Source organism: Schistocerca serialis, chromosome 5 (assembly GCF_023864345.2).
Source record: "Schistocerca serialis cubense isolate TAMUIC-IGC-003099 chromosome 5, iqSchSeri2.2, whole genome shotgun sequence".
Taxonomy (NCBI): domain Eukaryota; kingdom Metazoa; phylum Arthropoda; class Insecta; order Orthoptera; family Acrididae; genus Schistocerca; species Schistocerca serialis.
This window is the reverse complement of record NC_064642.1, coordinates 760,174,903-760,188,581: the sequence shown is the minus strand read 5'-3', so window position 1 is coordinate 760,188,581 and position 13,679 is coordinate 760,174,903. Positions and strand designations below refer to the sequence as shown.

Below are 13,679 nucleotides of genomic sequence, written 5' to 3'. Positions count from 1 at the left end.
TTTTTCATAGTATTAATTCGTACTTACTGATCATTGGAATAAAATTCATTTATGCTTCCTACAGATTAGCAGGAACTGAAACACGTGGTTTACAGATTTCATTATTAACAACACTGCACCTTAACAATACCTCATGCTGATTACCTTACTGCAGAGCTGTTTTTAGACTGCAGCTTATTTCCACAAATTAATGGCATTATGGTACTTTTGGCATCATTTATTTAATAGTCAAGCTTTACCCAGTAACCAATACAGAAAATTTGCAGTGAACATAACCAGTAATGGGCAGGAATTTAAAATTAGCCCATCTTTGACTATTTGGCTGTAGTGATTATTTTCAACTAACTTATTTAGTAATTGTACTTTTTAACATAACAAATACAAGCTGGGGGAAATTAATTGAAATGCAGATGGTTCTGGGAACTTATTATTGACTACAACTATCTCATGGTTGTAGCTCCACAACAGTGCATTTCCAGCCACCACTTATCTGAAAATGATTTTTAGATTTGATGTTCCCTAGCCTGCTCTGACCTTATTATTAGACTGTTTTTCTCCACTCTGTAGATAGATGCAATTCTCTGCCTAGACCTGATACAATATGAACTGCACAAACTGAAGCCAAATTAATGTGTAAATAATGTTCTTGAATTAATGTGAAAAATGTTTTAATATGAGGAAAAGGAAATACAAACTGAAAAATGTTTTGTAATGGAACAAAGGCCATATGCCATAGACTGTAACTGTCTGGGACATTGTGCCACGAAGAAAACAATAAATAAATAATTTTAGTTGCTAAGAGTGAGAAAGTTTTCTATCATAAATGTAAAATTATATAGACTTTTCCACAGACTGTTGCACCCCACAGATGTATTACAATTATTTAATTTTTTCAACTTGTAATAAATTTCAATTTTTAATTGAAAGTTGTGCATTTACTAATACTTTCCATTTTTATTTATTTTAAAAAACTGATTCTTACTCCCAAGATAGTTAAATTTAAACTTCCCTCAAACTGCATGATAATGTATGTAGTATTTCCAACTTTCAAGGGTCAGTATAATCTATTAAAATGGAAAAAAAGATCATACAACGTGAATTTTCTACCACAGAGAGGCAATGTGTTTTAAATTACTTTGTGCTGAGTCAACTGTGGTAGATAATTTTCATAATTAGAAGTGAGAGAGCATACTCTGTTTAAAAGACAACAAACCTTTAAATCAATTTTTTTTCCTAGTCCCAAAACAAACACCACTGACAATGCAAAACAAGAATCTGGTAACAGAAAAGATTGTTTTTTCTGTTTTTTAAATATGTGAAAGAAGCAGATGTGCTGCAAAATACAGATAATTAGTGACTATTTAACTGTGAGTGATTTAATAATGCCATATTTTGATGAATATCACAGAATTAAAGCTCTTTAGTGAATAGCCATTAAAGAAGGTTATATTAATTACAAAGTTTTTGAATCCTGTGCTGAAACAAATGTAGAAGATAATATTTTCAAAACAATGGTATAGAAATTTTAACGTAGTTCAATCTGGGAAAAAAATGGATTATATTTTACATCTTTCTTTATTTTTGGATTCATATGATATCCGCTACCCAGATAAAATTATCTCTCATTATTATTATTATTATTATTATTATGTATCACACCCTCCTTATGTTTGTGCTAATCTAGTGATGTGGTTGACTGAGAAAATCTACCAAACCAAGAATAATGCTTCAGTTCCCTCACTGTAGTGTTGAATGTGTATGTGTGTGAGAATGCGCATGCACACATGAGAATGAGTGCAAAGCATGAACTAGCAGGTTACTACTGTTAATAGGGTGAGTCTGCCACCACTGCATTTTGGTACATCACAAGGTTATTGAGAATATTCAGCAAATGGTTCTGATAATGACAAAAGCTATAGGGAGAAACAATAACAAAGGTTTAATAGAAAATAACATTGTCAAAAAGACTAAACAAATATGGACATAGCTAATAATGCATGAAATTTCTATAGCATACACATGTGCAACTGCAACACACAATACTTTCACTTATAAACAAATGTTTCCATACCTTTAACGCCAAGTTCAGCTGCATACCTTTTCATACTTGGGTGATCGTTCATAACAATTGACTTCCATAGTTTACATAATGACTGTCTTATAGTCGATGGTAAATATTCATATAAACCATGATCTAACAGCACAAGTTCAGCCTTCCCATTCTTTCCTTTACGAACAAGCACTAAAACATGAGAAAATAATATACATTAATTTCTTAACTAAAACAGCATCAATCTTATTACAAATAAAAAAGAATAAGAAAGGAGCACTGAGTCATCTGATTAAAAACAAAAACATAGAGTTCTATACCATGAGTGATTGTCTTTGATCATTACAATGCTGATCTTCTATCCATGATTTTCCATTTCACTGTGATATTTTTCCAATCACAACTGAGGAACATGTGCCAATTTCAATTCTTCATTCATTGTTCTCTTTTTTTTCTTCCAGCATTCTTTTGTCTCCTGATGATTTCTCTTCCTGTCTACTGACAACTCGGACCAGCTTTTTTCACTCCCATACCTTGAAATCTTTCCTTATTCAATAGTTTTACCCTGAACACTTCTCTGTCAGCTGTTTCTTCAGCTTTTATAATTTTTGTTCTAATTCCTTTTTTTAATTCACAGATATAGCTTGTTGACATCTTAATTTACAAATATTTGAATATCATCTTGGTTAATCTACCATCTTGCATTAAATATAGATGTACAAAAAAATACCAATCTTCTTTATCTCACACCTTCTGGTATGGTTTTTTTTTTTTTTTTTTTTTTTTCAATCAATTCCATCATTACTATGTAATTTCTATCCTTCCATAGTCTTTCATGGGTCTAATATTTTCCTTATGAGTTGCCTTTCTAGTATTTGTGACTTATCTAAATTATAGTTTAATGCTACACATTCATTTGCATATAGCCATTATGGCTTCACTACTGTTTTATGTTTTATTTTTGCATTTGTTGTTGTAAAAGTCTTTAGTTATCCAGCAAGCCCAACTCATTTGACATATCCTTTCCTCTACAGCAACTTTTTCCAAACCATTTTCTTACATTATGTCCCAAAAGTATTTACATTTTTTAACCTGTTCAATTTGGCCAATACATGATTCATCTGCTTTACAGCAGGTATCACATTTTCAGAAAGTATAGCAGAACCATAAAATCATTTGTAAACCTGAGACAGTTTATTCTGTTATTTTTGTTTCTTCTTTCCAATCTTATTGCCAAAATCTTATAGTGGTTGGGTTTTTCATACCAAATTCTCACAGCTTTTTCTAGAACACAATTAAAAAGATTGGCAATGGGCCATCATCTTGCCATACACATTTCTTTGTTTTGGTGGGCTGAAATACTACTCCCACAAATTTCACTTCACATACTTTGTGTCACAAATTAATTTGCTTATTTAGACTTTACATCAAATTCTCAGATATTTTATCTATAACCTGTCAATCAGTGGAACCAAGGGCCATACTGAAATCAACAAACATTATTACAATATCTTGTGAATTCAGTACTCTGTGGCAAATGACTGATTTCAGATTAAATATTCATTCAGAATAAGATATGCCCTTTGTAAAACCATCTAGATAGTAATGTAAATGATGATGCGGTGTTATTTTTACTCTGTTTAGTAAAATCTTGTTTTATACGCCACTGGTAGCAAAGAAATTTCTCTGCCATTGTTAATGTCTTGTTTATTGCATTTCTTATTTAGCGTATGTATCAAAGCTACCATCCACACCCCTGGGATTTTTTCTGTTTTACAATCTGCATCGAAGATTAATTTTAGCTTTTCTTTTAATTATTATTGGTAGAGACCATTTCAGAAGTTCTGTTGCAACGGATTCTTCTCCAATAGTTTTATTGTTTTTAAGGGTTTTAATTATTCCTTGGGGCTATGCAAAGTATTTAGCAATCAGCATTTGCTCTCCTTTGTGCCAAAATTTCTTTCATGCTCTTCGTGTTGGCTCTCTTTCTCTTTCATACCCTGATGTTCCAGTTTTCGTCTTTGGTTTTTCCTCTTGGGCACTTTGCCATTTGTAAATTTTGGACCAGAAGATATTGCAGTTTTGAACATTTGATGTAGTTCCTGCCAATTTCCCATCTTTTTTGATCCAGACTTATCCACTTCCTCACGTGCATTTCGGCTTTAATCCTGTTGTCAAATAATTTGACTGTTTATTTTGCACGTCTGCCTGGGTTTATTCTTTTAATTTGTCCATTGAAGATTAACCTCTATTTTCTAATGTCACTTTGAATATTTGTGTATTGTTTGATTTCTTGTTTGCCCCTGATTTAGTTTTGTTCATCTACAAGTTTTGGACCCAAAATTTTTCTTATGACTGTGTTCCTTTCCTCAGTGTTTTCATTCTCTGTTTTCCTTTCCAAAATTAGAATTTCTCATATAGAGAGGCATTTTGGTTTAATTACATACTGTATTTAACCTCTTAGTTTTGTGTGCTTGGAGAGGCATTCCTTGTGGTAGGTATTTTGAGTAAGTCCATAATCAGTTTCCATCTTTCGGGATCTAATTTCATTTGCTTTTGTTTTACTTTCATTTTTCCATGTGGTTTTATCAAGATATTTAAATTGTGAAACTCATTTATTTTGCCATATTTTGTCTCCATGAATTTTGGTGCTTGTTTGTTGCAGGTCATCTATTCTTTCTTTTCAAAAGATGTCTGCAGACCAACATTTTCTGCACTTTCATTCACGAATTTGCCTCTAATTATTTGCTGATGAAATGCCACATGTTAAGATTGCTAAACTGTCTGCAAATGCTAGGCCATCTACACACAACAGGTCTCTGCCCAAAGTGATTACTACTACTACTACTACTACTACTACTATTATTATTATAATAATTATTATTACAGATCTACAGAAGTTCCTCTTTGCACATTATCAGAACAGACACTACTTTCACAGAAGGGTATACGTAATATTCACTGGTCTTAACCTTTAATATCTGCTCTGATGAAGAAACCAGAATCTTGATATGATAAAATACATAAATAAAAATAAAATAAATAAATAGCTAAGATGGTCAAAACTGTTACACATTATTTATTCTTTTCATCTATCTTCTCACATTCTTCAGAATCACTTGAGTCATGGAACAAGTCACTACATTTGCAGTTCACAGAATACTGATTTAAAAAAGATGGAAAAAGGCACTCTGCTCCCCCTCCTCTCCTGCTGCCTCCTCCCCTTCCCCTCTACCGAGCGAGGTGGCGCAGTGGTTAGCACACTGGACTCGCATTCAGGAGGATGACGGTTCAATCCCACGTCTGGCCATCCTGATTTAGGTTTTCTGTGATTTCGCTAAATCACTTCAGACAAATGCCGGGTTGATTCCTTTGTAAGGGCATGGCCGACTTCCTTCCCCATCCTTCCGTAATCCGATGAGACCAATGACCTCGCAGTTCGGTCTCTTCCCCCAAATCAACCCCCTCCCCCTCTCCCCTCCCCCCCCCCCTCTCTCTCTCTCTCTCAATAAATATGGATGGATGAAGGATATATTGCAAGGTGAGTTCCAAAGTAATTAATTCAAAGAAATTGACAATGGGAAGAATTCAAATGACACAGGCTGTGAAGCAGTTGTTGGAGTCAAGCACATCATTTTGTGAGGCATGTTCAACAACATGGTGGGTCAGCTGTCTCTTGGTCATAGCTTGTTGATGGCTACTCATGTGGACAGACCGCTTGTTAGTATTCATGAATGCAATACATTGGTTGCAGCTACGATCGTTAATAACATGGCTGATTTCACATGTGTCTCTGCCTTTAATGGAGTCCAAAATGCCTGTGACAAGATTAGTGGCAGTTGGCAGGGAGAGGATTATGGGACAGGTCTTGTATCTGGATCTATTGCAGGGATATGAACCTTGGAGCAAGAGGTTTGGAGCAGGGTTGGAGACAAGATGGATAAGAATATTGTATGAATTAGGTGGGCAATGGAGGGGTGGAGAGGATCTTTCTTATTTCAGGGTAGTTGAAATCCTGGAATAGAATATGACTGAGCTGCTCTAGTCCAAGTTGATACTAAGACAGGGAGAGATTGCTACGAGTAGCTACTCAGTGGGAATGGAAGAGACGGTTGGTGACTGGGAAGACGAGTTGTCAGAGAGGGGGAGAGTAATTTTGTCAGGCCCATTTGTCCTATCACATAGCAATCAGTCATACATCAGTGTAAAGTGGGTGGTCTACACAGTACTGCTGCAGGGGCCACTCCAGCAGACAATAGCCAGGAGGTTTCGCATGCCTGGTGGACCAGCAGGAGGCAGCATGATCACCACAGGAGGTTGCTGGCCCTGCAGACCTCTGGCCTCCAAGGGGTCACATGGCTGCAGCTAGACCCACCTGTGTCCTAGTGCCTGCACAGAATTTAGGCCTGTGTCTGGGCTGTGCAACGGTAGTTCATGTCTAATGGGCCCTCTGGGCCAGGTTCTGATCACAGTAGCAGTTCATCTAACAGAGTCTCCCCAAAGGAACCATCACCATCTTCAACATAGTATTCAAGCCAGAAACCTACTCTGAGTGGAGCAGACTTTGCCATCACCAGGCTTCAATGACACGTAGCCTCTGAACTTGGAACATATGTGGACTTTGGTATTGGCTGTTGTAGCGTTTTATTAACTTTTTCATTCCCAAGAGAACTGCAAAATTAACTTTGATATCTGTTGGGGCCATCAGTCCAAAACAGTTACTGTCCCATTCAAGTACAACTCTGACTTAACCACATACTGTCAATGTAAAAACTTATTCTACGGAGGTCTGAGTTCATGAGTTTACTAATAAACTTCTTCTGCATAGTTTACCTGGGCTGTGTACTTATTGTGCCTCCAGTGGTGCAGTAAATACCAATTGGTGACCAGGTGTTTTTCTTGAACTCAGTTTTTCATGAGTTAACATGTCCTAAGTAGATGGTGTTTTGTTTTGTGCAACTTCCAAGTTTCAAGTCAACTGACATTTACTTTCCATTCCAGCGTGGCTAAGCCAACAGACATTGCCTCCCAAGTGTTACTATTTCTCCATAATATTCAACAAAGTCAAGAACTGCTGCTAGAGAGGATGGCTGCAATTACCTTGATGCCATCAGAAATCTCCAGTTACCTGCCAACCATTGATTCACTGGTGAAAAGATTCTGAATGGCACTACAACCATTCCAAACATTTGACAAAAGGTCGAGCTATGGGTAAACTACATTGTTTAGCTTGAAGAACATTTTCTAGGGAATAGTATCCCACGTGATGTTCTGCATAACACTTTTTGTTTTTGCTCTGTGCAGACCCTAAAGTGTACCACTTATTGCAGCAGCTCAACTCTGGAATTGAGCTGCATGTCCTACCATATGAATGACTGAAGTCAATGCTTACTAGATTACTTTGACTTCCAAGTGCACATAGCGGCTGCCTGTCCGAAGTTTTTCAGCTGCCATAGACTCAGCAGACAATCAAAAGCAAGTGGACAGCAAGATTATAGGGTCTAGCTAGAGACGGGTATTTTCAGTAGGCAAAGCCCAGTGCAAACAATCGTACACAGCATCCTTATTTCAGGATATTATCCTTGTCTACTCATCTAATGAAGTACTCTCTGTATTTGTTGGCGTTATTCTGAATTTCAGTCTTATGGATGTCAAATTGAACCAGTACAGTAATGGTTGGCTTAGTATCGCATTAATACATTTTGTAGATATTAAGAAAATTGGTAGTCTAGAGTGGGTTAATACACATGATGTTATTGCTTATCGTACCTTTCATGCTGGAGAAGTTTACAATAAAGATATGGGTAAATCATATTATACCTTTAGCATGCCTACCGTGTTGAGAACACATAATGAAAAATTAATGCTGATGAATCTGTTTATGTTTGGTGTAAAGATGATGAGTGTTGTTGTAACATATCTGTCATTGGTGATATGACTTTGTATTATAATGAATAAAGTTCACTCTTTATAATTAATCATTCTTCACATTTGGCTCCACACAGAGCAATTGCGTTATCATTGTAACCCAGCTCTGGATATCAAAAAGTTGCCTCTTATCTCAAGGCTGCCTCAGCCACAGCGTGCTGCTAGTAAGGCCACAGCACTTCGGTGGATAAGTATTCTATGGACTTAGAATATCTTCTTAAGCTTGAGACCAATCACTTGGTAAGTGCCTTCCTATCATTACGGTTTTTGAACAATCCATTAGTTCCTTGGCAGCATTGCAGGACCCCACTCAGGTGTTTGTCACATGCCTGACTCGCCAGACCCAGCCCCATTCTCGGACTCCACACTGGCCCAAGACGCTCATCACAGGCGGACACTGCAGGCAGATGATGCCCTCAACAGCTACCCTGCTGCAATAATTGTTTTGTGACCCACTGGTGTCAACAGTGCTATTGTCATATAGGTAAATGCTTGGCCTTGGAAAAATTGAGCACAAGATGTAAATTTGTCAGTAATTTTTCAAAATGAATGTGGCTGTATTCACCTCTACCCTCCGGAATCCAGAATAGATGAGGGGTCCGGTGTTTTCCCTCCTGATGTACTACATGTCCAGGCCTCCCTATATATGATAATACTCTTAATGTTGACAGAGGTTGTCAATGCTGTTCAGTGGTTTTCCAAATTGATACAGGCTCATCAAAGACACTGTCAATTGGGACACATAATTACTGCCTGGGCTCTTCTTCACTCTAGGTGTACTCCAAACAACTCAAGAGCTACAACAATGACACCATCATGGTCAGGGGCCAATTTAATGGGCAAATCCAGTACCCGATAGCCTCAATCACAGCAAGCCTTCCTGTGGTTGATGCAGTGAGGGCTACAAACTTTTGAGGGTTAGACCTTTTTAATATCCTGAAGTTGGAAGCCCACAATTCTACTAACAGTATCCAAATGTTCGTAGTCAGCTTATACCTGCGGGGTGTTTGCACCAAATACGAATCAGGTTTTTCATGGGCCTCTACTGGTGTCACAAGATTTAACCACAAGTCCTGCTCTTCCCCTTGGTTACACACAATTTCTTTCAGAGAAAGCTCCAATGCCTGCAACATGAAGATACGTTGACCCAACTCACCAACAGTCAGTAGGCCCCTTCCATTGTTATCGTATAAAAACCAGATGGTTCGCTGAAGATTTGTGGAAACTTCAAAACCGCGATTAACGCCCATTTCTTCATTGATGTCTATTCTGTACCTAAAGTAAAAGACATCATGGCACGTCCTGCCAGCAGCAACATTTCAAAAAAATTGATTTGCATGGCACATATCTCTGACTCCCGCTAGGTGAGGCATCAAAAAACACCTTGATCATCAACACCTCATTCCAGTTTTTCTGGTATAATGAGCTCCCCTTTGGCATTGACAGGGGAATGGCTATCTTTCAACACTACTTACAGCATCTTACACATGAGGTGGACGGCTGACTACTCAGACGACATTATTGCTGCAGGTAAAAATCTCAAAATTTAGCCGCCAACTTCGACTACTTATTTGGCATGCTCCATTGGGCAAATTTCAAATGTAACAAGAACAAATCCTGTGTTTTTCTGCCACAAGCAGAATATTTTGGACATGCTCAGTGCATTGGGCATATGGTCCATGCCACTCTACATTCAGACCATCCACAAACTCCACAAACTCCCTACTCCCAAATACACTAAACAACTATAATCTATACTTGGACAACTAAACTACAATAAAAAATTAATTCCTCATGTGGTGGCCATCACTGAACCACTCCATCAGCTACTGCAGAACATAGTGATTAAAATTCTTCTGGGTATTATGCCGTGTCATTGCTAAAAACTAACAACAATAATAAACTAAAACCGACGTTTCGGAGCAGAACACGAGAAGAAGGAAAAGAAGAGAAGCTTCCACTGGTACACTTACCATATGTAAAAGGCATCAGTGATCGGCTAGGCAACGTCCTCCGCCGACGAGGTTTCAAACTGATTTTTCGAAGCAATCACAGGATCCACGAAATGAAAGGTTCCACCAAGGATGTAGTCAACATTCTTAACACTGCAGGTGTTTACGAACTACGGTGTGAGTGCGCAGCTGCCTACATAGGAGAAACAGGGAGACCTGTCAGCTTACGAGTAGCAGAACACGAACGCTAAGTACGATTACAACAACATAACAAATCGGCATTAGCGGAACCCCACCATGACTGCGGCAACCTGTAAGGTTCCAGGATGCCCGAGTACTGGCGAAAGAATCGTGGATCCGAGAACGCAAAATACGGGAGGTGATCGAAACTATTAAACAGCCTGGCAACATCAACAAAGAAGATAGCTACAAACTCCCGGTGTCCTGGGTGCCGACCATCCCAGTCCAACGGGCCGCAAGCGGTAGCAGGCAGAAGCTATTCAGGACACGGACATATCTGCACAAACAGCTGTAGAACAACTGTCAGTCCAATTCCGCACACACCAGGAGGAAAACTTGTCGACCAGACGCCGAATGCTGATTGGCGGACAGCTACCAATCGTTGACGACATGGACATCCACGAATAACCTCTTTCTTTCCATTTTCCCTTACGTCATGTCTAGCCAATCATATTAGAGGGCCAATTAAAAGTTTTACAACAGTGACGTCAGACATCGATAGTCTGTAATAAATAGAAGCACCTATCCCCATGCAAAACCAGTAGTGCCCTGAGGAAGGGCGTTGCAATTCGGCCGAAACGTAGGTTTTAGTTTATTATTGTTGTTAGTTTTTAGCAATGACGCAGCATAATACCCAGAAGAATTTTAATCACTAAGACAATGTCCGCGGAAGCCTACTTTCTTATACTGCAGAATATGTCAAGTGGAACTGGGCTTTCAAATGCGAAAAGGCTTTCCAGGATCTCAAACAAATTATTCTTCACTCAATGTGTCTCTCAGCCTGTCACCCTTTCTAGCACTTAATTGTGGCAGCACATGCATCAGACTATGGCTTGAAGGCAGTCCAGTCCCTTGAGGCTGATGGGGTGGAACATCCTGGTTGTCTGCAAGATACTGGTTCAAACGCAACATTATAACAGCCAAATAGAAAAGGAAGTGGTGGCTAACACCTTTGCCCTGAAGAAATTCCATAATTACATGTAAAGCAGACATTTTACTCTAATGACATATCATAAACCTCTTTTTCCACTTTTCAAGGCAAACTCCAACATTCCAGCCATAATGTAAGTCGTCTCCAGTGATGAGTATTTTACGTGTTGGGTTACACCCACAACATACAGTATAGGTCCACAGCGCAACATGCCAACAATGATATACTTTCAAGACTATTCCTTGGGCAACAGCTGGTGTTTGACTCAGTTCCAGAGGTCCGTCTCCACACAGATAACAAAACAGAAGAAGCAGTGGCTAACTTCCCCTTGGATTTGGCAGCTGTTGCCTGTCTTTGGATGACCCAATCACCTGGGAAGTAATTTGATTAATGGACCATTGTTGGCCAGGAGACTGCAAACAACTGGATCAAGCAGAATTGCAAGACTACTGTTATTGTCAAAACGAATTATTAGCTCTCAATGGCATTCTATTGCTTAAGGGGAAAAATGGTCACAACTGAGTGGTGATTCCACAAGTCCTCAGGTAACACATCCTGATACTCTTCCATGCAGGTCATTGGGGAACAGTCCTGACCAAATGACTGGCTCACCACCACATGTACTGAAGAGGTATTGACAATGATATTGCTAAAATAGTTGCAGCACGCTCCACCTGTCAGAATAAACAGGCAGCTCCAGTTCAGCAATATTTTCCTGGATGGATGCATCATCACCTTGGTCTCGCCTCCACTTATGACTTAATGGACCCTTTCTTGGAAGGGCAGTGGTTTCCCATATAAGTTTCAAATGTCTTCAACATCCTCAGTGAAAACTTGGTGTCACCACCAGACACCACACTTGCTAGGTGGTAGCCTTTAAATCAGTCGCGGTCCGTTAGTATACGTCAGACCCGCGCGTCGCCACTATCAGTGATTGCAGACCGAGCGCCGCCACACGGCAGGTCTAGAGAGACTTCCTAGCACTCGCCCCAGTTGTACAACCGACTTTGATAGTGATGGTTCACTGACAAAATACGTTCTCATTTGCCGAGACGATAGTTAGCATAGCCTTCAGCTACGTCATTTGCTACAACCTAGCAAGGCGCCATTATCAGTTGCTATTGATATTGTAAATAATGTACAGCCAAGAGCTACGTTCAACATTAATGGATTAAAGTTAAGTATTCCACCATCTGCGTCCGTTTTTCTAAGTTTTAATTTCCTTGTCCTGTTCCAGACCTCACGCCAGCCTGCGTGAGCTTAAACGCGTGCCTTTCGGCTTCCTGTAACATTAGTGGGATGGCTCTCCTGCCAATCCACAACAAAAACAATTCAAGCACTGATTCGCATTTTTTCCATTGAGGGGCTCCCAGTAACCACAGTGGGAGACTATGGCCCCTAGTTTACACCCACTGAAATTGGCACTTTTTGTTCACAAATTGACATTGCATACTGTAATCCTTCCATCCAGTGTCCAACTGTCTTGCAGAAAGGTTCGTCTGCACGTACAAGATACAAGATGCTGCACCACAACCATGTGATGGATGAGGCACTCACATTGTTCTTAATCTGCTATTGGTAATGCCCTCAAGATAGGTCTGGTCTGGTCAAAAAATTGCATGGCAGGTTGCATCGACTGCAACCCTCAAATATTCACCCAACTGTCCTTCAGGCACCTTTCCGGCAAACGACATCTGGGTGCTCATCTCTCCAAGGACTGCCAACACTGGGTGCCGGCAGCTGCAACACATCTTATAGGTCAGAATATAACCAAGATGCAACTCCAAGATGGCCACAAACACATCGTCTAGGTGCACCCTCACAAAGGAGCAATCCCCTCAACTGGAAATCTTCACAGTTTTTTGTTTCCGAGTTGGGCACCTCAACACCCAGGATCATCGGCAGCAAACTCAAGACACCACCACAAAAGGCTGCATGGTTTCCAGTCACCGACAAGGTCAACCTCACACAACAACATGTCAAAAGCAACCCTCCGGGTTCACCGATGATGCAGATCACTGGAAGGGTGACCACTGCTTCCTGGGATTTTACAGTGTGCCACACCCTCTTGTCCATCAGAAGGGGGTGGGACCAAAAGGGAAGCAATGTTGGGGATGTTAGCCCTCCCACGTAGCAAGCAGTCACACATCAGCATCAAGCAGGAGGTTCTCATGGCAAAGCAACAAGGGCCTCTCCAGCAGATGCCAGCCAGAAGAGTTCGCATGCCTGCTGGGCCAGCGGACTGCAGTGAGATTGCCAAGAGAGGCCACTGGCCTCATGGACTTGCATGGCAGGTTGCATCGACTGCAACCCTCAAATATTCACCCAACTGTCCTTCAGGCACCTTTCCGGCAAACGACATCTGGGTGCTCATCTCTCCAAGGACTGCCAACACTGGGTGCCAGCAGCTGCAACACATCTTATAGGTCCAAGGGTCACATGGCAGCAAACACACCTGGCTGTCACGTCACACCTTCACGGTATTTAGGCCAGCACCCGGGCTGTGCTACACCAGTTCATTCCTAACGAGCTCTCTGGGCCAGGTGGCGATCGCAGTAGCGGTTCATCAATCTGTGTC

The 13,679-nt window shown here is 40.1% G+C and overlaps 1 protein-coding gene across 3 annotated transcripts in view; it reads right to left on the bottom strand.

Annotated features, from left to right (window-relative positions):
• The window catches only part of LOC126481205 (uncharacterized aarF domain-containing protein kinase 5), a 164,905-nt gene that overhangs the window by 49,015 nt on the left and 102,211 nt on the right, over nt 1-13,679 (bottom strand). For all 3 annotated transcript variants that reach the window (XM_050104803.1, XM_050104805.1, XM_050104806.1), the window contains exon 8: nt 2,072-2,242. In XM_050104803.1, coding sequence (XP_049960760.1) covers nt 2,072-2,242 — 171 coding nt within the window. The remainder of the gene's footprint in view (nt 1-2,071; nt 2,243-13,679) is intronic.